Raw genomic sequence first — 26,678 nt, 5'->3', positions numbered from 1 at the left:
TTGGACAACATACAGTGTAAAGAATAGTGCAGCAAGATATTCATCACTCACAAACGACACGTCAGTTTTCAACTTTTTTTGAAAAGCATGCAGAAGTGATTCAAGCTGAAGTAATGGCCGTTACTCTTTGGTGACAGCACACTAGCATCAGGACAAAGCGTTGACAATGTGTGAGAAAGGCCCCGTAGTTCAGCGTAAGAACTGGGTATGCAAGCTGTGAAATAAAGTAGTCCCTCCTTCATCCTTTTTCACTGTAATTACAGTGCAGTTATAGATCTATTTTCTCACTTTCAAGGGAATCACAAAGTAAATATTGTGTAAGCGGACGGCAATATGTAGCTTCATTTCAATATGCACACCATAAGCTTCTAGATAGTAGAGGTAGATATGGTTTCCTTGTGAAGGATTTTCTGTTTTTGAAAAAGAAAGTGATTTTTGTAGGAGCGAAAAAATTATGAAATTCAACGTCCAGAGACGAGCTGGTCTGATTTTCAAAGTGTCCACCGGAGAAGCAGCGGCGTCCTCTGCTGTTTGTAAAGAGAAGTGAAAAAGCTTACAGCACCTGGTATTCCCAGGCGGTCTCCCATCCAAGTACTGACCAGGCCCGACCCTGCTTAGCTTCCGAGATCAGACGAGATCGGGCGTGTTCAGGGTGGTATGGCTGTAAGCAACAACTGCATCAACAAAAGGGCCCTTTAAAGATGCTGTAATGACAAAAATGGCCTTTGTAACAAACTCTGTCAGTGTTACCTTGTTACAGGCTGTGTTGTAAAACTATTATTGGATTATTATCACTGATGTATTGCTGTGTAAGCAGCATTTTCAAGTATCATACTGCGCCATATTTTATGAAACAATCACGTTTTAAATGTCAAATCTCAATCTACAAAGTCTCAATAGCAATCACAACCGTAGTGGAGTAAAAACTACAATCTATCCCTGTAAAATGAAGTATAAAGTAGCATAAAATTGAAAAAACACCTCAAACTTGCACTCAAGCAGCTTAGTTACAATCTCACCTCTGTAATAGATAGTCTTTATCATTCATGTGGGGAAACTGTATCACTGTAATCAGAGCTCCTTGCCCACAACTTATAGAAATATGTTAACGTCCCTATGGACAGAAATGCACACAGGCGTTCACGGTGGTAGTGATCGACATCTATAAAGGGCCTTTTCTTACAAGTACTGTTGCTTACGGCCATACCACCCTGAACACGCCCGATCTCGTCTGATCTCGGAAGCTAAGCAGGGTCGGGCCTGGTCAGTACTTGGATGGGAGACCGCCTGGGAATACCAGGTGCTGTAAGCTTTTGCACTTCTCTTTACAAACAGCAGAGGACGCTGCTGCTTCATTGGACACTGACAGGCACAGATGAAAGTCAAGAGAATGGTGCACACACAATGTCAATGCTTTTCAAATATTTTTCAAAGAGCAGATCAGGAGTTACAGGTGTAGACATGGCAGATAGAAGTCCAATTAGATGAATGCTTTCTGCATTCCTAAACTCACTGATCATTTCCTTGCAAACATTTACTTATGTCGTGTTGCTGTAAATATCAAATGCTGGAAGGCCAAGCAATTTTCTTGGGCCTCTGTCCTCACATGTCCATACACGTGCAAGACATCTGTCTGGGGTACAGTCGTGTTGTTACTGGGTAACAAGGCAGGGAAAATAAGGGGTAACAGTGTCCATATTGCAATGAAATTAGCTATAGTATCATTTATATTATTTTCAAATGATGATGTGCTTACAAAAAAAAATACTTTGGGAAATGACATTGTGAGAAGTTTCCAAATGTAGAGTACGTATTGTTAGGAATATACAGTAGTGTACATTATCAGTGCTTGGGAGTAAAACAAGAAGGGTGTTTCTTTTACAGCTATATCTGCAGAAATATGTGTACAGTACGTTTTAACAATTCTAATAAAATACTGGGGAAAAGTGAGGCAGTTTTGGGATCTAACGTAGCATCCACCTGACGATCAATACTGATTTCAGAGAAGAACCTAAGCCACCTTTCTCGTCCTTTCATATCATTACATCATAAACTAATTAGAAGCTGATTAATTTCACTCAGAAAAACAAACAAACCTTTATTTAAGTTTATTGGACAACATACAGTGTAAAGAATAGTGCAGCAAGATATTCATCACTCACAAACGACACGTCAGTTTTCAACTTTTTTTGAAAAGCATGCAGAAGTGATTCGAGCTGAAGTAATGGCCGTTACTCTTTGGTGACAGCACACTAGCATCAGGACAAAGCGTTGACAATGTGTGAGAAAGGCCCCGTAGTTCAGCGTAAGAACTGGGTATGCAAGCTGTGAAATAAAGTAGTCCCTCCTTCATCCTTTTTCACTGTAATTACAGTGCAGTTATAGGGCTATTTTCTCACTTTCAAGGGAATCACAAAGTAAATATTGGGTAAGCGAACTGCAATATGTAGCTTCATTTCAATATGCACACCATAAGCTTCTAGATAGTAGAGGTAGATATGGTTTCCTTGTGAAGGATTTTCTGTTTTTGAAAAAGAAAGTGATTTTTGTAGGAGCGAAAAAATTATGAAATTCAACGTCCAGAGACGAGCTGGTCTGATTTTCAAAGTGTCCACCGGAGAAGCAGCGGCGTCCTCTGCTGTTTGTAAAGAGAAGTGAAAAAGCTTACAGCACCTGGTATTCCCAGGCGGTCTCCCATCCAAGTACTGACCAGGCCCGACCCTGCTTAGCTTCCGAGATCAGACGAGATCGGGCGTGTTCAGGGTGGTATGGCCGTAAGCAACAACTGCATCAACAAAAGGGCCCTTTAAAGATGCTGTAATGACAAAAATGGCCTTTGTAACAAACTCTGTCAGTGTTACCTTGTTACAGGCTTTGTTGTAAAACTATTATTGGATTATTATCACTGATGTATTGCTGTGTAAGCAGCATTTTCAAGTATCATACTGCGCCATATTTTATGAAACAATCACGTTTTAAATGTCAAATCTCAATCTACAAAGTCTCAATAGCAATCACAACCGTAGTGGAGTAAAAACTACAATCTATCCCTGTAAAATGAAGTATAAAGTAGCATAAAATTGAAAAAACACCTCAAACTTGCACTCAAGCAGCTTAGTTACAATCTCACCTCTGTAATAGATAGTCTTTATCATTCATGTGGGGAAACTGTATCACTGTAATCAGAGCTCCTTGCCCACAACTTATAGAAATATGTTAATGTCCCTATGGACAGAAATGCACACAGGCGTTCACGGTGGTAGTGATCGACATCTATAAAGGGCCTTTTCTTACAAGTACTGTTGCTTACGGCCATACCACCCTGAACACGCCCGATCTCGTCTGATCTCGGAAGCTAAGCAGGGTCGGGCCTGGTCAGTACTTGGATGGGAGACCGCCTGGGAATACCAGGTGCTGTAAGCTTTTGCACTTCTCTTTACAAACAGCAGAGGACGCTGCTGCTTCATTGGACACTGACAGGCACAGATGAAAGTCAAGAGAATGGTGCACACACAATGTCAATGCTTTTCAAATATTTTTCAAAGAGCAGATCAGGAGTTACAGGTGTAGACATGGCAGATAGAAGTCCAATTAGATGAATGCTTTCTGCATTCCTAAACTCACTGATCATTTCCTTGCAAACATTTACTTATGTCGTGTTGCTGTAAATATCAAATGCTGGAAGGCCAAGCAATTTTCTTGGGCCTCTGTCCTCACATGTCCATACACGTGCAAGACATCTGTCTGGGGTACAGTCGTGTTGTTACTGGGTAACAAGGCAGGGAAAATAAGGGGTAACAGTGTCCATATTGCAATGAAATTAGCTATAGTATCATTTATATTATTTTCAAATGATGATGTGCTTACAAAAAAAAATAATTTGGGAAATGACATTGTGAGAAGTTTCCAAATGTAGAGTACGTATTGTTAGGAATATACAGTAGTGTACATTATCAGTGCTTGGGAGTAAAACAAGAAGGGTGTTTCTTTTACAGCTATATCTGTAGAAATATGTGTACAGTACGTTTTAACAATTCTAATAAAATACTGGGGAAAAGTGAGGCAGTTTTGGGATCTAACGTAGCATCCACCTGACGATCAATACTGATTTCAGAGAAGAACCTAAGCCACCTTTCTCGTCCTTTCATATCATTACATCATAAACTAATTAGAAGCTGATTAATTTCACTCAGAAAAACAAACAAACCTTTATTTAAGTTTATTGGACAACATACAGTGTAAAGAATAGTGCAGCAAGATATTCATCACTCACAAACGACACGTCAGTTTTCAACTTTTTTTGAAAAGCATGCAGAAGTGATTCGAGCTGAAGTAATGGCCGTTACTCTTTGGTGACAGCACACTAGCATCAGGACAAAGCGTTGACAATGTGTGAGAAAGGCCCCGTAGTTCAGCGTAAGAACTGGGTATGCAAGCTGTGAAATAAAGTAGTCCCTCCTTCATCCTTTTTCACTGTAATTACAGTGCAGTTATAGGGCTATTTTCTCACTTTCAAGGGAATCACAAAGTAAATATTGGGTAAGCGAACTGCAATATGTAGCTTCATTTCAATATTCACACCGTAAGCTTCTAGATAGTAGAGGTAGATATGGTTTCCTTGTGAATGTTTTTCTCTTTTTGAAAAAGGAAGTGATTTTTGTAGGAGCGAAAAAATTTAACGTCCAGAGATGAGCTGCTCTGATTTTCAAAGTGTCCACCGGAGAAGCAGCAGTGTCCTCTGCTGTTTGTAAAGAGAAGTGAAAAAGCTTACAGCACCTGGTATTCCCAGGCGGTCTCCCATCCAAGTACTGACCAGGCCCGACCCTGCTTAGCTTCCGAGATCAGACGAGATCGGGCGTGTTCAGGGTGGTATGGCCGTAAGCAACAGTACTTGTAAGAAAAGGCCCTTTATAGATGTCGATCACTCCCACCGTGAACGCCTGTGTCCATTTCTGTCCATAGGGACGTTAACATATTTCTATAAGTTGTGGGCAAGGAGCTCTGATTACAGTGATACAGTTTCCCCACATGAATGATAAAGACTATCTATTACAGAGGTGAGATTGTGACTAAGCTGCTTGAGTGCAGGTTTGAGGTGATTTCTTCAATTTTATGCTACTTTATACTTCATTTTACAGGGATAGATTGTAGTTTTTACTCCACTACGGTTGTGATTGCTATTGTGACTTTGCAGATTCAGATTTGACATTTAAAATGTGATTATTTCATAAAATATGGCGCAGTGTGATACTTGAAAATGCTGCTTACACAGCAATACATCAGTGATAATAATCCAATAATAGTTTTATAACACAGCCTGTAACAAGGTAACACTGACAGAGTTTGTTACACAGGCCATTTTTGTCATTATAGTGAGAATATTTGTTTGTGTTCCTGACAATCTGCAGCTGCTACCTGTATAGACAGAATAAGAAGACTTGGTGTTACAGCATCTATAAAGGGCCCTTTTGTTGATGCAGTTGTTGCTTACGGCCATACCACCCTGAACACGCCCGATCTCGTCTGATCTCGGAAGCTAAGCAGGGTCGGGCCTGGTCAGTACTTGGATGGGAGACTGCCTGGGAATACCAGGTGCTGTAAGCTTTTGCACTTCTCTTTACAAACAGCAGAGGACACTGCTGCTTCTCCGGTGGACACTTTGAAAATCAGAGCAGCTCGTCTCTGGACGTTGAATTTCATCATTTTTCGCTCCTACAAAAATCACTTCCTTTTTCAAAAAGAGAAAAACATTCACAAAGAAACCATATCTACCTCTACTATGCAGAAGCTTACGGTGTGCATATTGAAATGAAGCTACATATTGCAGTCCGCTTACCCAATAGTATATGTACAGTATGTTTTAACAATTCTAATAAAATACTGGGGAAAATCTGAATCAGGTCAGACTTCAGGTCAGGTCATATTGCTAAGAAATCGTAATTGGCCAAGAAAATAGCGAATAGTGCGTCTCTGATAAATACATAACAAAACAGAATCAGGCTTTTTCATTTTAGCTGACTTTTACTGACATGATAATGGTCACTGGAACTTTATTGTAGCTCTGTAAAAAAATGGCAAGTCTGTGAGTATTGTGGAAATCTCTAACTGACTCGTTATAAAAAACTGTAAAAGTGTATTTACTATGCATTTGTAGGCTACATACATTAAACTGTAAATGGGACAATGGCTCTCTTAAATAAAACAAAACAAAACTAGTCTTTGCAAATACACATATTCACTCTTCCAACACTGATGAGAAGATCGATACCACTCCCTAGATATAAAGGTATAGAGGGGTATTGATCGTCTCTCTTGGCAAGAAGTTGAATAGGCATATTTCCCAAAATGTCTATCTAGCAGTTAATAGAAGCATAGGAGAGTATACTATTAACCTAATCAATAACTCTTAAAATGTTGTATTTATTAACTATTTCCAGACACTTTGTATCCAATAAAGATAAGCCAATGGAAATGACTCAGCAGCTGCATAATTGTACAGTTTAGATGTAGTGCAAGATAAAGGCAGGTGTGATTAATTATAGGGGAGTGTAGCAGCGTCATAAAAGGGCCAGCGTCCAACATTCTTGTAATATGATAATGGTTAATTATTCTTTTATTATTCGTCTGGCGGGTCGGTCGCAGTCTCAATGTATGTGTCTAAACCTAGTAGTCCTGCCGACGAGAATAATATTAACTTTAAGCCACTGCCTCTCAATAACCCTCTATTGTTTATGTCCCACAATCACTGCTGTGTGCTTTTGTCCCTCTCTCCTTTCACTCAGGCTTCTGTGTGCCGTTTTTTGGACTCCTCCTGGCTGTCGGTGCGTCATTCCACATTCAAAAAACACCACACCATAACACATTACAATACACAGTAATTGTTAATGCCTCTTCATGTATCACACAGCAAACACTGCAGTCACTGCAGCATAGTTAATGATAAACTTATGGGAGAGGCAATAGAAGAAACCTTCATGCCAGCGATCATTTGTTTTATAGTAAGCAGCAGGCAAACAGTAGCCAACATACTATGTGTGGTGGGAAATGCAAGATTGGATTAATTTTTTATTAAAAGCACCAGCGGATGCTTCATATCACATCAGAGCTCAACACATTTAAGGTTTGTACAATTTTACGTTTTAAAGGAGTTAAAATCAAATTAACGTATTCATTTATGAGGAGATTTTTCAACACTCAAATAAGTAGAGAATTTAATTTAAACGTAAAATAGTAATCTTAATGCTGCTGATAAATGTGTAATATGTTTAAGGTTGTGAAGCCTTTGAAGCAGTAAATAAATGCTTCCAGGTCATATTTGTGTCGGTTTTAACGTTTTATAGTTAAAAGTAGTAAATAAAGTCTTTACATAATTAAAGGCTGTGTTCTCAGAAAAAGGTTTTAATTCTTCTCTAAACAAATGAATGATGATAATTTGTTATCCTTGATTTTGATGCACGTTCATGTATAGGTAACAATTAATACAATATCATCGTACAATTTAGCACCTGATTGAGAGTGAATTATTACAAATGATTCAAGAAAGTAGAGGGAACTAATCATTAGTCACTGATTCACTGTATCCTCCAAGCTGCTCTGGTAATCAGTATCTACTTTAGGTAATCAGTATTTACTGTACAGTCTTTGATTGAGAATTATTCAGGAAACACCTGTTATCTATTCAGGAACTTAAGTTTCTTACGTGTTTCTTAGTAATTATACAGAATTTTGTTGACTCTATTGTTAAGTGTTGGTCTACATAAAAGAACCTTTATTTCTTAAATGTATATCTATGGTAATTGCTTTTCTGTTGTGAAACGTTTTGATATAAAAAAAGAGTGTTTTGTTTTGCAGGGTTCGAAGAATGAGAACAAACAGGGTAAAAACAGTCCTAATATTTGGAGTTCTTGGTCTGTTGGTTTTCCATCTCTGGAAATATGTTTTTACTCACCATGCAACCAACCACTTACAAGTGAATGTGAGAAGGGAGGACAGTCAAAAGACTAACTCCTTTGTTTATTCCTGGCCAAAATGTCAACAAAATATGTCTGCTGCCAACATCACAGGCTTCAGAACTATTCCTCAGCACTTCCAAGACTTTCTCTATTATCAACACTGTCGCCATTTCCCCATGCTACTGGACCTTCCTGACAAATGTGGAGGAGCTGATAATTCTGCAGAAGTCTTCCTTCTGCTGGTCATTAAAAGCTCCCCTGTGAACTACGACCGCCGAGAAGTGCTGCGTAAAACCTGGGCTAAAGAGAGGTTACACAATGGTGTGTGGATCCGAAGGATCTTCCTCTCAGGAACGATGGATACTGGTTTTGAGAGAAGTAGACTGAACACAATCCTCGAACTGGAGCAGCGAGAGTACAATGACATCATCCAATGGGACTTCAATGAAGGATTCTACAACCTCACCTTGAAGCAGATACTGTTCCTGGAATGGATGGAAAGAAACTGTCCAAACGCTCGCTTCCTGCTAAATGGCGATGATGACGTCTTTGCCAACACAGACATCATGGTTGAGTATCTCCAAGGCCTCAAGGACAACAATGGAAGCAAGCACCTCTTTACCGGCCATCTGATCCAGGACCAAGGGCCTGTTCGATGGTCAAAGAGCAAGTACTATGTCCCAGTTCAGGTGCAGGAGTCAGACTCATACCCTCCTTACTGTGGGGGTGGGGGCTTCCTCTTATCTGGTTATACAGCTTTGGTCATATACAATGTGTCACAGTCCATTACCATTCATCCAATTGACGATGTTTACATGGGAATGTGTCTGGCCAAAGCAGGACTTGGCCCTGCTTCCCACATGGGCTTCAAGACTTATGGACTGCACATCCCCTCAAAGAAAGTAGATCTATATGACCCTTGTTATTATAGAGAACTTTTATTGGTACACAGATTCCTACCAGCTACAATGTATTTTATGTGGCACAAAATAGATGATCCAAATCTGAAATGTGGTATTAATGGTAAATGGTAAATGGACTTGCTTTTATATAGTGCCTTTCTAGTCTTCCGACCACTCAAAGCGCTTTAGCGTATCAATAGACACTCTAGAGAAAATTATTCTTTGACTTATGTAAAAATGATATGTTACTGATTTGTGTAACTGGTGGAGTTTCAGCTTTGCAGTGAGTTCACTGTACTAGATTAAGTTGTGGTATCATCTGTCGTACAACAATATGATGTCTCAGAATCATTGCTCAGGGCTTTCCAAGGCACACAATCTAACCTACTGTATTTTAATGCTCTTTGAAATAGACACAATTTAATACATACTCATCATTCATTCATTCATATAATCATCTTTATTGTTTGTTGTATTACAATGACAAAATGGATAATAAGATATTAGAACATTGTCTCTTGTCAGTGGTCCTAAACCTATGAAAAGCTTTATGCAAAGTGAAAACTTCTGGTTGTTAAGATTTCAGTAGTTGCAGCGTTCTCATCCCAACTCGTCACATACCACCGCTTTGTTACACCCCTTGGCGTCACTTTATTTTCGGCATCAAAACCACTATAGTTACCCATGGCGTCGCTTTAGGATTAGGCAACAAAACCACTATAGTTAGGTTTAGGAAAGAAAGACATGGTTGGGCTTAAAACTACTACGTTTGTACAGTGAAAATGACACTAAGCGTTGTGAGCACGGGACCCTAATGAACAGCTGATTGTAACATGACGCACAGGACATGAACAGCGGGCCCCTGGATGAAAGCCTTGTGTTGTTGGACCAGTCTGAAGAACTGGATTCAGTGTTGTCAATAAATATTTACAAACGCTGCCGCCACAGAATTGCTTTTTTTAAAACACTGTGTAAATTAGAGGATGTAAGTAAGACTACAAAATACAACAAATGATTCACTGCAATACTACACTACTACAGTATAAATGCAAAAAGGAAAATATTAAATGCCAATGCAGTTTTCAGTTTCTGTAATACTTTGACCACTTTAGACACCGATGTAAAAGTCATACATTTTGTCTAATACATGCTTTGCAGTGCCCAATAAAGTGTACCTTGCATTTTATAAAATATACAGTATTGTATTTATACTAATATAATTCTGGCTTGAGGAACGAGTTCAAGCTAAATATCATTGTTGAACTGTTGTTGCCCAAAATAATTTCATAATTGATTCTTTAGAAATGTGAGCCTTGAGCAAAATGTTCCCTGTCAGTGTTTTACTATTATGGTATTTTTGGATTATTATGACTGCTGCGTTAAAGTGTATATTGCATTTTACTGCTGTAGATGTTAGAGTTTGTGCTAATTTTAACTCCTTTATTTACTGTTGGGCAGTTTAATCTGCAGCATTGCATCATATTCTATACGATCAGCATATGTTTGTAGCGCCACTGTCCTGTGAGAACCGCTTCTCTCTAAAAAGTCAAATTTTTCTGAGCTCAGAAAAAACAGCCATTTTCAGCTTTGTGGCAATGCATTTTCCAGCTGATCCAAAAGGGGTTTTAAATAGTTTAACTTAAGAACTAGGAGAATTTTCTCAACACATAAAGGAACACTTCATCCTTCAGTTTATCACAAACATTCAAAATCAACTTCTTTTTGTTCCCCCTGGACATGAAAAGTTGTAACAAAAAAATAAAAATGTAATCTGTAAATTAACTAATTTGCTGGCAGGCAAATGTAGTGGAGTAAAAAGTACAATATACACTACAGAGATGTAGTAGAGTAGAAGTATTAAGTTGCATAAAATGGAAATACAAAGTAAAGTTCAAGTAGCCTACCTCAAATTTGTACTTGTACTTGAGTAAATGCGTAAATGAGTTTCATTCCACCACTGGTCTTTGTACATTATAGGACTGGGAGAGGGGCATAAAGTGAGCATACCTGTGTGTTTAGGGAGTGGCCTATAAGATGGTCGATAACAAGTCAGCATGTAAATGCTTACACAACTGGATATTGTCCACTGCTGAGTGTGATACCTGTGTGAACTGAACTGCGATGTGCAACAATGATCTTTGTCAGACTCAAAGGTTCTCTCTCTCATCCTGCATGATAGTTTCAATTTGGTTTCCCAGGTCAGAGAAACTTGGCCGCTCCTCAAAGTCGTATGCCCAGCACTGCTTCATCAAACTGTACACCTGGTGTTACAATGACAAAAATGCAATGATCGACAGAGCAAAGAACTGTTGATACTTGCGTGGTATATTATGACAGTTGCAGTGACTACTTTGGTGAGCTGAAGGTTAAAATAAGATGTTTAAAATGTTTATCATGACGAAGAAGATTGTCAGCCTCTTCCAGAATTTACAGCAGACAGTCAAGACAAAAGATAAAATCATTGCAAAAGAAGTGTCTTAATTTTGAGAAACCCTTCCACTGCCATTGCTACTGAAGTAACACAGAGGCCACAATCATCTCATCAATGGTGATTTACAGAGAAATTATCATAACATCACAGCATATTTGTTATGGATATGTGAATGCAGAAAAATGGCAAATCAAATTCCTTTAATTGAATTATGATCAACATAAGAGTCCTCTCAAAAGACTACTGCATTTCAACTATTGAACCATTTAGAGTGTAACATACCTTGGGTGGGCAGTTTGGAGGAGCCGGCAACCTCCAGTTATCCTTAAGAATATTTGCCAGACGCATCGAAATGGATGGACCCTGCACATTGTGTCCAATCCCCTGCATACATAGCTAAAACAGTGACATTAAAGAAACATTTAAAATGGGGAAAGCCACAATGGTGTTGCAGTGTGATGAAACAATTAGTGATCATTTAAAAATATTGAAATATTGTCCATGCATGTATGTACCGATAGTAAACCTTCTTACTCTTTTTGGGTTGGAGTTTGTGTCGCAGTAGCAGAAGAGCTCATGAAGAACGACTCCAAAACTCCAGACATCTGACTTGTGGGAAAATCTGGACTCATTGATGGACTCTGGAGCATACCTGTATTTAATGAGCAGTGTATGTAGGGGTTGACGAACTGCAGAAAGTTATACATTTCTGCTTTAACACTTTGGATTAATTTTTCAAACATTAGGAAAGCTACCAGAAAATGGGGCTCTCTCCAGGCTGTGCGACTCTGTAGTACTCCTTGTCAAAAGGAATAACCTTGGTCAACCCAAAATCAGCGATTTTCACCAGCGACTCACTGGCCACAAGGATATTTCTGGCTGCGAGGTCTCTGTGCACATAACGCAGGTTCTGCAGGTATTCCATCCCCTGGGAAAATGAAAAACAACAAAACATAAGAAAATGTAAATAATCTTGTCCCTGTCCCTTTGGTGCAATCAATCTTTGGTACTATCTTACAGGTAGTGAAAATGAAGTTGATTTATGGATACACAAGATAAGATATAGGCTCAGCTGTGGCCTTGACCCTTGAACTCTTTACTAGTGGTTTGAATGTAATGTTTGTGAAGCATGCAAGGTGGTTCACAGTCCTTTCAAGAATGCCGTCATGCAGGGATTGCCAAAGCAATTTGCAGTTCCTTCAGGATTCAGTCTTAATTGGATTTCTCCAAAAATAATCATTTATTGGCCGTTGGCTTCATCAGACCGTGAACTTCAGCAATCACTGGGGCGGTTTGCAGCCGGGTGTGAAGCGGTTGGGATGACAGTCAGTCCCTCCAAGTCTGAGGCCATGATTCTCTGCCAGAAAACGGTGGACTGTGCCCTCCGGGTTGGGAGTGAGTCACTGCCCCAAGCGAGGGAGTTCAAGTATCTCGAGGTCTTGTTCACAAGTGAATTTAAAATGGAGCGGGAGATGGACAGGCGGTTCGGTGTAGCGTCAGCAGTTATGCGGGCGCTGTACCGGACCGTTGTGGTGAAGAGGGAGCTGATCCAGAAGGCAAACGTCGATGTTCCAACCCTCACCTATGGTCAAAGTGGCCAAAATGAACGCCTCGGGGTCCCCCAGGAAGAGCTGGAAAACGTTGCTGGGGAGAGGTACGTCTGAAATTAAGCCTGCTAAGCGGAAGCAAATGGATGGATGGAACTTATTATTACTTCTATCACAGTTTTCCAGGAGGAATGACCTTTACATTTTTCTGGAGGGTTCTTATAGGACTATAGGGACACGTGAATTCACATCATTTTGATAAATGAGACATCCACATTTTTGGGCAACAGTAATATTAGAGTGAATACATGTTCAGGAAATGACTCAAAGTCACAGTACTTGAATGATCAATCTAAAAGTTTCAACATTTTTTCAACCAATAATTAAATCAGTCCATTCAAACAAAAGCTTATTTTAACATTTTGTGATGACACCCATTTGCAGGAGTTAAGCTCATATGTGACTCTTACCATACAGATCTGAGAAGCAAAAAGCAGCATCCGCCTGGTGTTGACGTTATGTCGGTTACTCTCCAAGTAGCCAATAAGACTGCCGTGGGGCAGGTACTCCATCACCAAACTCATAGTGAGGCGACCTGTGAACAGGCAAACATTAAACATTAAAATCATTCAGCAGAGGAAAACTTTACAAACCCAGAAAACAGATATTTCCAATCATATCTCATTCCTTGGATCAGCCAGTCACTCTTGACAACAGTGTCACTGATTTAAATCTAGGATCACACAGAGAACGCATATATTCTAAAGGTATAAAGAAAGAAGAAAACAAGTTCACCAAACAACTGTTTTAGTTATTATGATATTTTGTTCTTTCATGTTTTAAGTTACAAGACTGAACTTGAGTTCTGAGATGGTTCTATGTATGTAATAACCCCAAAATGCACCTGACATGAAACTGATAAAGTTATTAAACGGCACCGAGTTCATCTTAAAAGATGAGTAGATTTATTTAAATGAATTATGAGATTACACACAATGCATATATTTGTAGCGTGGGGGCTTATGGCTAAAATATTTTTAATTAAACACCCAATTGGTAAACAAAACTGTATGAGGAATATACAGTTGTGGCTAATGAGTACTTATATTAAAAAATCAGAGCTCATACATCTTTTAACAGTGATCAAAAACAGACTCTTTCCAAACAGAAGACATTAAAATAAAAAAAGCAACTTTTAAATCTAAGCAGTTTAACAATTTTGTTCTTTTACTGAAGTTGATTATTTTAGTACATTGTGTGCTATGTTTGCAGTGAGTGTTTTTATTACCTGCGCTGTAGCAGACTCCTCTGTATTTGACGATGTAGTCAGAGTGAAAAACGCTGAGGGTGTGGACCTCTTTCTTGAAATCCTCCATGGTCAACTGCTTGTTGGTCTGCAGCTTCTTCACAGCGACTAGCTCACCGGTGTTATCGCCGAACGGGTCATAACGGCAAAGTTCAACGCTGCCAAAGTTTCCCTGCAAAAGTTTTGATCCAATCAGTTCTCGGTCACATCCAAAAATATTTAAATAAACTTCACCATATACCTGCCACTGCTGGGCACATGATAGATACGATTCTGTGAGGCATTAAGGTAAAAGGTACAAAGAGACAGCTTATAATAAAATACTTTTTTTTTTACATTATATGAACAGATAGTGGCTTTAGTTAAACCTGTCCTCCACAATATCTGCTCTGTCCTGTTTATTCTGTTGGTCTATCAAACACAATGTCTTGAACACCACTAATGAATTATTAATACAAATTCTGGGTTTATTGTGAGTCATATTAAATAGAAAATAGGCAGTGTAATTTTAATTGCATATACATCATGGGCATACATATACAGACAATGACCTAGCACAGTATCTTGGACCATACTTATCAGATCTTCTAAAAACATAAGATCATGATTATTAAAGTGCACTGATTGGCCCATTATAAATATTTTGGTCTTCTGGTTGTTATGGTGCTGCAGACTTACTTTCCCCAGAGGGGAGATGTAGCGTAGGTGTCTCTCCTCAAACAATGGCTGGTCGTGTTTAGCAGGGCTGAGGGTTCTCCACATAGGGCTCTGTGTGACGGGCTCAGTGGCGTGAAGTATCACGTAGTCTGCCATGAAACAAGTAATTTTTTTTGGTTTTCTGATGTAATTGAATAGCATGATTCCAAAAACACTACTCATTTTGAGTTATTTAGGACAAAACATAAGGACAAAGAAGCATTTAAGATTAATTAATTAATTAATTTGTGCAAATGATGGGCTGGGATCTGATTTATTTTCAAACGATCAAAGGAAACTGATCACCCATTTATCTGGGTCAATTTATAAATTCAGTTTATTTATTGAACTGAAAGTGAACTTGACATTTTTCATTTTCATCATACTGGCCGTGTTAATTATCAGCTGAGTAGTGATATGCATGATTACCTGAAGTGATCAGACTGTTGAGTTGACGGATGATACTGCGACAGGAGGGTCTGAAGGCTGCCTGGTAGTCCATACACTGACTGACCAGATCAGCTAGCTCTGTCCACTGGGAGGGAGGTAGCTGCTGGAAGTTCTCATAAAACTCCCGCTTCTACAGAAAACACATCAGTAGCTCACATCATTCACTGCAATTAACTGTCTGTCTACTGTCTGTTTGCCGAAAAGCCTAGATAGTAAACTGCATGTTTGCAATTGAGATATTTTCTACAGGTTTAAACCCATAAGCACTCAACACCTTCAATACATTTTCCTTTTTCCGAAATAGTCCTAGTCACTTGGACTCACAGGCAGCTTGTTTAAATGGACAATACATTGACAACCTGTTACCCTGCCAGTTTATTTGACTTATCAGGAAAGAAGTGGGAGTACCAGGTCCAAGTCCCAGCCTCGCAGCGGAGTGTTCCCACTGTTGAAGATTTCCCACACAGTGGCACCAAAGCTCCACTTATCACACTCCAGCGTCAGGTTGTCCGGGTTGTCCACCACCTCAGGTGCCACCCAGGGGATCCTGTCCAGGATCACTAAACAAATGCACACAGAAATGCATATTGACACACACATGAATAGGAAATAGGTATGCTTTTTTAAATGTTGTACTTGCAAATGTAATTTTGTTTATGTTGTAAATTTCTTATTTGAGTGTTACTGAATTAATCTATAAGTACAACATCATTCATCAGGTATTTCTTCCTCTCCTCTTATATACAGTATATGTACTAGAACTGGACCTGATGGTGTCAGACATGGTTACAGTGGGATTGAAAAACCCTCCTCCATTTACCATCCTTGCCCAGCATGGCCACACTGATACCCGGGTCGCTCAGCTTGATGAAAGGAGAGCTGCCCTGCGATGGGTCACCTTCTCTGGCCAGCAGCAGATTTTTGGCGCAGATATTTCCATGAACAATGTTCTTTTCTTCCTGCAAGACAGTTACATGTTAATGTTGACTCATTATAGCGGGCTGCATGGGTCAACTTTGACAAAGTTTAACCAGCCTGCTGTAGATTTTTTTTTTTTTGTCATTACTTTTGTAAGATCTAGCAGTAACATCAGAAGGTTTATCTTACCAGAAAATTGAGGACAGACGCGAGCTGTTTGGCTACGTCAAGTTTCCAGCTCACTGACACAGATCTCCCTCTTTTCAAGTAAAGGTCGAGGGCCCCATACTCAACAAACTCCTGCACCATGATGTCTGTAAGGCACAGCATTGTTTGTTTCTACAGCTGTACTTCAAACCAAACACCGGGTCAGAAATGCTTACCCACAGACAAGGGACTGAGTCAGGGGTCAGGATTTCATGTGAAGTTAATTATTTTTGCTCAGTATGAAGAGAATTATTGAATATTTTCATTTATTCTTTGTTTTTTTGTTGTTTGCAGAATAGAGGAACAGAGCCTGCAAATGCTTTGTAACTGAGACAAAGTGACACCAAATACAATGTGATTTCAATCTCCCCTTGTACTTATATCTGTACATTATTCACAGAACATTAACACATCTTGAAAACATAAAGCACATTAGCTTCATGAAGCTGACAGGAAAACAATCTTCAAACTGTAGCAAATGAAGAGATTGTCTGGAAGAACCTGCAGTTTGGGTTGAACTTACTTTTGACTCCATGAATACTAACACCATATACATGGAGGAGGTGTTTGTGTGAAATCTGACTCATCAAGCTGGCAGCTTCAAAGAATGACTGAGAGAAGGAAAAAGCAGCATGAATGTGTTATATCTACGAATAATCCACAAAAATACTTAATGTTTCAGTGTATATTAAATCTGAAGAAACCTACCTCCCAGCAGCTTTTATGACCGCTGTCGAGCTCTTTCAGGAAAACATCTGTCACGTGTTTCTTCCCATCGCGAATGTCTGTTTTGTAGCCTTTGAAAATTCGAGTGAAGGATCCCTGTCCGAGGCTTTCATCCTAACAGAAAAAAACACATACTAAATGATAACATGAAGTACCTTTCATATTATATATAGTAGCAGAAATAGCAACATTTGTCGCATGATAGTAGTTGTAATGGTGGTAGGATTAGTTGGAGCAACAGTGAGAATAGTGTAGTAGAATATCTGGAAAGAGAGTTGTAAAAATTATGTTGACTAGTATTGATATTCATATAAGTGGTACTATACTATATACTATACTATATGGTACTTTCGTTATAACTCACCCATGCTCTGCCCTCTACTGGACTCTATGGGTGAAGCCCGATGAATGCACACCCTACCGTGACAGTTAGTTGCCACAGCCCATCTACTTCTTTATAACCTAGACCACCACAATGGAGAAGTTGGGGCCCCAGCCAACCAAGGTTGTACACAGCGGCCGGTGGCAACGTAGCTGTAATTTTTCCGCATCCAGACGCTTAAAGTGCTGAGTGACTGATGAAATCGATCCGAAGAGCCCTTCCGTATCACCCCGGTCCATAATAAAATGATATAATTGCAATTATTTTTGACTAATTTTGCATTGCGATATGATTTGTGATATCTGAGGGAATGATAATTTTTTACATAATCATTCTCATTTTCATTGAAAAACATATTAAAATGTTTATGTTGGGATTTTTTGCAGGGGATCTATACAAAACAAACATGTTTTCTTAAGTCTGTAGAATATGATCTGTACGCCAGGATATCTCCGCACGACAAATAATTTTAATTTAAAATGGTATTTTTATACCCATTTCCCCTTTAACAAGTATTGCACCTCCTGCGATTTGAAAATTGCAGCCCTAAGTATTACCTCTACACACTTACCCATTCCAAGTCTTCATATTTGATCATGTGGAACTGGATATGACTGAATTTGTTCCTTTCAGGTGTTGGAGACCCTTGAGCTTCTAGAGAGCTGCTGCTGCGTATGATGATCAGATTTGTGAGCTCTGTATAAATAGCAGAGAATATGTTAAAGTTGCAAATACTAAGGCACATAACTCAGTTAAAGCAAGGAAATTGAAGTGTTAACTTGATACGTAATTATTATAGAGTGATAGTGAGTTAAATAGTTATAAGCCAATTGCAACAGTATGCTGGTGTCTTTCGAAATAACATACAGTAGCTAGTATTGGGTTTCACAAAACATGCATACAACATACAGCATGTGGCTATGACCATGTCTACATGCTCAAAAATATCTGTCTGTGTTCAATTAGAGCCGGTATGCGACACAACATGTTGTGGTGATATAGTTTAAAGAGCGAAAGACACACACGGGGCAGGCGGGAGGGGAGTTTTATGGGTCCAACAACACAAGGCTTTCATCCAGGAGACCGTTGTTCGTGTCCCTTGTTTACAACAAGGGACACGAACGGGTCACATGTCCGGGTCACATGTCGATGTGTCCTTGAGCAAGACTCTTAACCCCAAATTGCTCTCGAAGGCTTAGCCATCAGTGTGTGAATGAGTATTTAGATTAGATCCTGATGTGCAAAGTTGGCACCTTAGCAGTCTCTGCCATCAGTGTATGAATGTGTGTATGAATGGGTGAATGCTGACATGTAGTGTAAAGCGCTTTGAGTGGTCGGAAGACTAGAAAAACGTTATATAAAAATGCAAGTCCATATCCGTAGCTTTGGAAACACACCTTTGGGTCGGGGTGGACAGCAGCGGGTCAACTTGACAGGTACTTCAGCCAGTAACAGCTTGTTGTGTTGGTAATAGCTGGTGAGCTCTCTCAAGCTGGGAAATGATTTGTGGACACCAGGAAGACTGTATTGCTCATTCTTGATAATGAGACAGTCTTTATAGTCAAGTCCAAGTGGAGTCTGCAGAAATATAAATGTTACTTCAAATCTTCACAACACTGAAGAGGTTGTTATAATGACATACTTGAGTAGACTTCAGAAAAAATGCAAAAATTGTGAGTGCAAAATGTTGAGTGACATGGGTGAGAATTACTTTTGTACACATTTTAGTATGTAGAAACTTCTCTCAAGTTTATTTCTGTTCAGAAACAATGTTCAGGAAAAACAAGTGCATCATCTGCATATTGATAAACCTTTATGAAACAGACAGAGACCTGTGATTTTCAGAGGCGGTACTTGCAATCTCAAGCTTTTTAAATTAATGTTATTGTGCTAAACTTGCCACATACTGAATAATTAAAGGGTATCAGAACATCTTTGTTGGTCATCAGGTTCATGAAGTACATAAAACATGTACAGACATAACTAGTAAATTACTTCTTAGAGAAAATTCAAAATCAGTCTTTTTCTATGTTTATTAGTTTGCTTCAACAGGAACCTTTACTTTACCTGAACACAAACAGTGAGGAAGAAGTTGTCATAGATTTTGGGACTCTGTCGGAGAAGGAATGTCCCACCTTTAAATCCTGACTTTTTCAACTTGTTGACTGCAAACTCTGATCTGATAAAACAAGATATAAAGGAAATAACTAAAACAGGTGCGTGTGAATGGTGGTATTGGATTCAGTATTTATCAAAATGACTCACGTGATTGGGCCGTGACAGTGGTTTTTGATCCCCTCCAGAATACTTGGAGGAGCAATGTCTTGACAGAAGTAGTGGCTAGAGTCTGTGGTCAGTCTGAAGTAGCCATCAACAAGAGACACAAATGAAAGTGCTTCCTTGAGACTCTGGAAGTTGGCTTCCTGTTGTGCAAATCAAGAATAACTAGACGTCATCTTTTGCATCAAATCAAAACAGTAAAATCTTTGGAAAAATATTAGAATGATGATTGGGGAAATGTTGAATGTAAAATGTGTCTTTTACCAAGCATATGTCATCTTTACGAGTTATTGTCACCATCCTGCTGTCTTGGGGAACCTGCTCATGGCATACCCTGTTTATACTGATGTCGATGATTTCTTTAAAATCACAGAAGGTTTGCCACTCCAAAAAACAAAAAAAGAAAGAAGAATAAGTAGAAAAAAGGAAGCTGATTATTCCACAACATCTCTTTACTCAGGGTAGGGAGTATGGCCACTGGAGCATGTTGGGTTACATTTTGCATATGGACACTAAATCATAAAACAGTGCAATGCAGTTTACAAGGAAAACAAGAAAGTAAAAACCTTGGGTTTGCCAGTTAAAAGCAGATTTCCCCTGGATGGCTAACAGTGCAATAGGTGCCAGGAGAAAACAATATAATAGACAGTATTTTCCATAAAATGAGATAACAAAGCAAAGCAAAATAAAGCAATGCCAGATAGATTCATATTGTAACGGGGTACCATGCAGGTCATCGGTGGGATGAAAGATTAACTAACCACTATGCCTCATTCCCACCCATTCTTAAATTGAATGTCTTCTTACCAGGGCATCATCAGGATTACAACTTCCACCGGTTTCAATTCCACCTTCCCCGGTGACCCGCACATGAGAGAAAGTTGACTTTGAAGGGGAGGAAGAAGGATTCACTTGGAACGTTTCGCTCCCTAGAGAGGGCTCGATGCCAGCCAATTCAATCAGGTACTTCAGCTTCAAGCAACACTCATCAACCGAGCAGCTGCCAAGCTTCTTTAAGAAACGCTTGAGGGTGTTTCGGATTCGATAACGATCCAGGCGGTTTCGTCTCTGGATGTCATGGCGATGTGACTTAGGAAGGCATGATTTGTAGCTGAAAGATGAAGGGTATAATGATGTCATAATGACTGCTAGCTACAACAAATATAACAAATCATTTGAAAAGAAATCTAAGAAGGTAATTTCTGAAAGAGAAAAATGTAATTCTATAAAGTTCTTGGTTGTTTAAACTTTAACTGGTGAAGCACAGCTTAAGCAAAAAGAAACATTATCCAAATGTAAATACCTGACACTTTTGCAGAGCTCTCTTACACTCTGATGGCGCTCTTTAGCCATTCTCCACAAGTCCAGCACTGCAAGGCCGAGGCATTCCTCTTGGGTACTCAAAGGTGGACACACTCCTGCCTCACTAGCAATAAAGTCACTTCGCAACTATGTACCAAAAGAAATCAGTGATGACGTAGACTTTAATATATGGTCAATGCATACAACTACTTCTGGCATTTAACTGTTTGACACTTACATATTACAAACAAGTGACACTTTTGATGCACTTGGAAGCAAATATCATTTTGAGATATTGGAATGAATACGATTTTGTACTTTCTCCCTTTAAGTGATCATTCTTTGTTTTGTATAGCAGTTCAGGATTGTCTTGCACATTAAGCCAGTGTCCCAAATTTAGTGTGATAACGATTTATCAAGCCATCTTATAGATCAATGTCAATTGGATGGATGGATGGATGGCTATAACAATATAGATTGTATATATCCCAAAAATTCACAAATACCGAATATGCATTGTACTGAATTAAAATAAAATATACCATGAAATTATGTATGTCAGTGAATCAATGAATAACATGTTTTTAAATGTTTTATACTTTACCTGAGTAAAGAGATAATCAATGACACTGTAGTCAAGCACTGGACTGACACTGTCTCTGGTCAGACTGTAGCGGTACGATGTTCTTGGTCCCTGTCCAAACCAGTTTCCAAAGAAAAACCTGCATACCAAAAATAACTCCATTATTCAGCATAGCATGACATTATTATAAACCACTAAGTTAACTTCATAAAATATGCATAGTGACTTTTTGACATACATTGTGTATGCAGGTTTGAATGTGATACTACAAAATTCTTTATTTACGGTCTTCCAAAAAAAAAAAAAAATCAGGGGTACATCTCATTCCACAATCTTAACATAGTATAATGTACACTAGTTTCTGAAGTAAATGAGCGAATGTATGATGCTTCAGTTATTTTCCCCCTACCTGACTCTAAAGTGGACTTGTAAGTTTTCTTCTGTGTTGAACATGTGCGATGGAGGATACCAAAACGAAAGATCGGCAGATGCCAAGCCAAAAAGACTTTGGTACACGGGTAAGATTCCTGGAGAAAGAGATCACAAATATCATCATGGACCAGGCAATGATATAATGACTTCCCATTCAATTAGACTTTTGCACACTTGTAAGAATAAATACAAGAGAAACTTTAAATATTTGAGCATAATGTGGTAAGAAGCCTTCAGTCAGATCCATGTTTTGCCAGTGAAATCTTACCACATTTTTTGCCTGCTTCAATGCAGACATTTTCAGCAGAGATTTGGCCAGATGAAATGTGAATTGTTGTGGCATCCTTTGTGGCTGGGAAGAAGTAGAGGTGTACTTGTAAACTGGGACCAGTGCTAGAACTGGACCTCTGGCTGCCTCCCCGGTCTCTGATCACCAGAGGGGCCAAGTCCTCCTCGCTGAGATTCATGGGTACTTCTGAGGACCAAATCAACAGACTTTCATTATTCACTTTCATCACTATTCATTTTCAAACAGCTGATACTTAGATTGGTGTGATATAATTTGAGTGGTTTCGATATTCATAAATATATTCAAAGGTTCATGAAAATACGTAAATATTTGTAGTAGTTTGTTAAAGTTGCATCATCTCTGCCCACAGGAAGTGATAATGCTATAAAACTGAAATCAAAACAAGAGGAAAATGCAACAGCAGCAAGTGCTTCTTTAATAAACATGCTGTGTGTTTGCAACTTTTCACTTTTTTCCAGAGTTAAAGAGTTCCGATCTACAGGCGGTCACCGCAGTGAACAGTAGCTAACTATCAGATGTTCTCGTCCGTCTCAACTTCTTCATTCATTCATTTTCATTATTTTTCATTCAAAAACTGAACTAACGTTATCAACAGAATGTGAAGAGGTTACAGTGTTGACGTATTGTCAAAGATGTCTAGGTATTGTGTTGCAGATATATCTACTAAATGAGCATGCTAAATAGCTGAAAGTTTGTTTATTGGATAAAATCCAAAGTGGCAAAAACAAGAAAACAACTCGCATCCTTGCCTCGTCCTCCCGCCGTCGGGAGGCTGCTTCGCCGGGATTAGAGCGAGCGACGTAGTTCCCCCCGGTTAGCAGTTAGATCAAATTAAGCCAGTGCAATCCCCAGCACCAGGGGTCTGATCCCGGGAAACTGCCCCGGTTCCCCGCCGGAAGTTTTGTAAGATAGCAGTGTTATTTTGACCGGCTCTCAAAGTTTCAGCAGTTTGGTTGAATTTTGCAAATTATTGCCCTTTTGTTAGTTAGTAGTTGGCTGTTTTTTTATATATAACTGATGATTGTAAATTTAGATAGTGTGGACCCAGAAGTGGAGATGAAATGCTGACCTCTATTTGTTTGGAGCACGTGACTACACGTTACGCATTGCACCTTTAATTAAAGTACCAATAAACATTGCATATTTTTTAATCTGACGATTTTACAAAATCTGAAAAATAACTAGTAACTATAGCTGTGGTGGAGTAAGAATACAAAAAATATTTTCCTTTTGAAAGGTGGACTAGATAGAGTAACATAAAAATGGAAGTACAGGCACCTTAATATTGTACTTAAGTGCAGTAAATGTACTTTTACTACCAAATGTTCACATTAATTTGAACTTCTTTCAGTAGCATTCTGCAACATCATTTAGCTCTGGCAGGTTTGCTGAACTGATATGAATTCATACATTTATCTGTGGTATGACTTGCTAACAGACACGTCACCAGTTATTGAGAAAAGGACAAGTGATTCAGAGTCACGTCCCCCACCATATCTTTATGAGCAAGCCTACAAAAACCTAATCACAAAAGACTGTTACTGTAGTGTCATGTATCATAATGTTTACAGTGTATAAGTGTCATGTTGTTTAAGTATAGAACTTTGTACATTTGTATACTAAAGTTTGTGTTATCACACGTGGAGAGTTGCCACTATGACTTTAAAATAGTTTTGAATGTCGAATGTAGATTTGTGGGGATTTCCATTATTATGTCAGACGATACTGTGATCTGCTGTAGCTGAATCAGGAACACAGTATACTCTGTAATAATACATAATAGTGTTTCACATTTCCATAATTGGCTTTCAAATACTTTACTTTGTTTACTTTGATAACAATTCAGATCTGATTATTTTCACTTGGCAAATCATCAACACAAACAAAGTATGAATATAATAAAGTATGAATTATCACTGTAACCTATTACAATACACGGTGAACACTTTAGCAAAGTAGCTACAGACGGAGCTAAAACATAGAAGCACGTTTTCCATAGTGTTTTGTCTTGTCGTTATATAAAATGAAACTGTCATTTCTTAACACGACAAACCAGCTTCACACGGCTTTAAACTTACAGATTTTAAGAGCTAAAGATCAATATTACGTTATTGTAGATATTTGTTACTGTTACCTTTTACATTTATACAGCAGAAATCCTAATCGCGATCATTTCTTCCTGTAATCCAGGACTTTCTTCTTTCACTTCTACGTTGATGCTGTATGTTTGTGTGTGCGTCTGTTTCTGACAGGAAGTTCAATAAGACTTCACTTCCTGATTTACACAAACAGATGCAACACTATCAACAGTTTCTTGTCATCTCTGCCAAACTGTTTTCATCAGTCTCCCATAGTGGAGTTTTAAACGCAAATCTTGTTTTACATTAATTTAGATTAACAGGTTGATTAAGAACAAAATCTTCATTGGCTTCTTGATTTGGGAGGAAATCAGTGTGCAAAACACACACAAAAACACACACATCTTTCATGTACAGGTGCTTAGTCTAAATACATTTGTAGGTACTATTTGGGAGGAAGGACAGTAGGGGGGGAGAGACAAACATGAATCCAATTAGATAAAAATCCCTCAAAAACATTCTTAAAATCCTAAAAATCCTCTCTGCCACAATTAAAGACACCTGTCTTTGAATCAATAGTGGTCAAACTGTCACCAGTGTTGATATGTGTACATTCAAGGACTGCTTTCATAAGGGAAGACTTTAACGTATTTAATGTGAATCTAAAGTGAATACAGTTCAGTCTCATCTGACATTACAGGAAAAGATAACCAGCTGACTGTGGTTTCCGTGTTCAGTCTGTGAGAGTTTTTAGCAGTTTCCTGTTGTAGCTGTTAGAAAACCACCTAGTCTAAACTGCAAACATTTTAATGTTAGTATTAAATGTTACTTTAGTTACACCTTTAATTTCCTTCAGATCCATTTTATACTACAGTTTTGTCCCACTTTTTTTCACGTTATTCCTCTTGAAGATGTTTTGTTTTGTATATTTCAAAGGTACACATTAAATGATAGTTTTGGTAAACATATTTAAGTGACACGCCATCCACAGTCTCTCTTTTGAATATCAAGACATTAAACCCAACATCCACATAAACTTTTCAAACTTCTCATGCAGTTCAACCCATTTCTCATATTTAGATAGATTTTGGAAAAGTAATGATTGTTTCTAAGGCATTGAGCACCCTGATGGACAGTGGAGGGGTTTATTATGATGCAGGAGTAGGTTGAGATGTTTCTATGATCATTTGGATCATTTTTAAACCCTGAAATCCCCAATTCAAGCTGTCATATTTTCTCTCTTGAAAAGTTTAAGCTAGACTACAGCCGTGCCAGCTGCTCTGTGAGGCTGTAATTAGGCACAGTGCATGGTGATTTGAGCTAAATGCTAACATGCTGATGTTTAGCAGGTATGTAGCATGTCAGCATGAAACATAACATAGAAGTCCAAGTTTAGCTTTTAGGTACCATTACATTTAACACATTGCCATGCATTGTTGGTCTGTCTGTCGGTCTTAAACATGACTAATGATTTGGTGAAACCGTGTGTCTTTCATCTAGTGCCACTGAGAGGTAGTCCTACTTGTACATACTATCTAAATCTAACAAGCAGATTGCCATCAAATTATTGCTATTTATGCTGCCTTGGATGCTTCTCTTTAGCACCTTCTGCAGGTCAGTTAGTCAACAGGACCCAACGTGATCCCAGGAAGACTTTTTTTGTCACTCTTGTGGCCTGAAATGAATTCGCTTTTCAGAAAATGTATGATGCATTTGAAGGATTTCTGTTATTTTGTAAGAAATATTGGTAATTTTTAGAAACACTGCAAGCCCTCAAAATGATAATTATACCCCCCGCGACAAAGTAGTCGGGGGTATATAGCGCTCGGTGTGTCTTTCCGTTCGCGTGTCACACTTTGGTTTCTACTTTAGTAGGGGTCAAGCAGTGAGCGGGGTTATGTGAGCCATGCTCACTTTTGCCTTGTTGTTTGGTGGGGTTTGTTGGGAAGATATCTGGTGTCTTACTTATTACGTATTACTTATTGATTTTATCTTGTTTTGTTTTTTCCTGATACTTCTGTTATTTGCACTATCCCCTGTGCTGCTCTAATACTGCAAATATCCAGCTGTGGGGCTAATAAAGGACAATCTTATCTTATCTTATGTTATACCAGAGGAGGGGTAAGTTACGTCTAACAATCATTAAAGTATCTACAAGGAAGTGGGGTTGTTAAAG

General features: G+C 38.7%; 1 protein-coding gene, 6 non-coding genes and 1 pseudogene across 8 annotated transcripts; 4 read left to right on the top strand and 4 right to left on the bottom strand.

Annotated features, from left to right (window-relative positions):
* Positions 1 to 550: 550 nt before the first annotated feature.
* LOC141768689 (5S ribosomal RNA) lies at positions 551 to 669 on the bottom strand. Its single transcript, XR_012594183.1, has one exon. It is a non-coding gene; the product is annotated as a 5S ribosomal RNA (ribosomal RNA).
* A 524-nt stretch (positions 670 to 1,193) lies between these two features.
* Positions 1,194 to 1,312, top strand: LOC141768693 (5S ribosomal RNA). The gene has a single exon (XR_012594187.1). It is a non-coding gene; the product is annotated as a 5S ribosomal RNA (ribosomal RNA).
* Positions 1,313 to 2,661: 1,349 nt separating this feature from the next.
* LOC141768685 (5S ribosomal RNA) lies at positions 2,662 to 2,780 on the bottom strand. Its single transcript, XR_012594179.1, has one exon. It is a non-coding gene; the product is annotated as a 5S ribosomal RNA (ribosomal RNA).
* A 524-nt stretch (positions 2,781 to 3,304) lies between these two features.
* LOC141768673 (5S ribosomal RNA) lies at positions 3,305 to 3,423 on the top strand. The gene has a single exon (XR_012594168.1). It is a non-coding gene; the product is annotated as a 5S ribosomal RNA (ribosomal RNA).
* A 1,341-nt stretch (positions 3,424 to 4,764) lies between these two features.
* LOC141768662 (5S ribosomal RNA) lies at positions 4,765 to 4,883 on the bottom strand. Its single transcript, XR_012594157.1, has one exon. It is a non-coding gene; the product is annotated as a 5S ribosomal RNA (ribosomal RNA).
* Positions 4,884 to 5,485: 602 nt separating this feature from the next.
* Positions 5,486 to 5,604, top strand: LOC141768691 (5S ribosomal RNA). The gene has a single exon (XR_012594185.1). It is a non-coding gene; the product is annotated as a 5S ribosomal RNA (ribosomal RNA).
* A 1,183-nt stretch (positions 5,605 to 6,787) lies between these two features.
* On the top strand, positions 6,788 to 9,301 carry LOC141767393 (N-acetyllactosaminide beta-1,3-N-acetylglucosaminyltransferase 3 pseudogene; annotated as a pseudogene).
* On the bottom strand, positions 9,296 to 24,690 carry jak3 (Janus kinase 3 (a protein tyrosine kinase, leukocyte)). 2 transcript variants are annotated; one of them, XM_074634638.1, is made up of 24 exons: positions 24,559 to 24,690; positions 22,383 to 22,589; positions 22,092 to 22,209; positions 21,704 to 21,821; positions 21,101 to 21,246; positions 20,605 to 20,908; positions 20,062 to 20,181; positions 19,783 to 19,940; positions 19,585 to 19,696; positions 18,915 to 19,095; positions 18,089 to 18,213; positions 17,118 to 17,249; positions 16,933 to 17,020; positions 16,392 to 16,516; positions 16,105 to 16,243; positions 15,693 to 15,844; positions 15,264 to 15,414; positions 14,817 to 14,944; positions 14,121 to 14,310; positions 13,303 to 13,427; positions 12,041 to 12,213; positions 11,820 to 11,937; positions 11,568 to 11,681; positions 9,296 to 11,115 (listed from the first exon to the last, which is right to left on the bottom strand). In XM_074634638.1, exons 2-24 carry the CDS (start codon positions 22,579 to 22,581, stop codon positions 11,002 to 11,004), a joined length of 3,330 nt encoding a protein of 1,109 aa, XP_074490739.1. In that variant the 5' UTR covers positions 22,582 to 22,589; positions 24,559 to 24,690; the 3' UTR covers positions 9,296 to 11,001. The 2 variants fall into 2 exon arrangements, with proteins under 2 accessions (XP_074490739.1, XP_074490738.1); XM_074634637.1 differs by having other exon boundaries at positions 20,062 to 20,186; positions 20,607 to 20,908.
* Positions 24,691 to 26,678: the final 1,988 nt, after the last annotated feature.

Source organism: Sebastes fasciatus, chromosome 5 (assembly GCF_043250625.1).
Source record: "Sebastes fasciatus isolate fSebFas1 chromosome 5, fSebFas1.pri, whole genome shotgun sequence".
In the NCBI taxonomy this organism is placed as follows: Eukaryota; Metazoa; Chordata; class Actinopteri; order Perciformes; family Sebastidae; genus Sebastes; species Sebastes fasciatus.
This window is presented reverse-complemented; position numbering and strand designations above follow the sequence as displayed.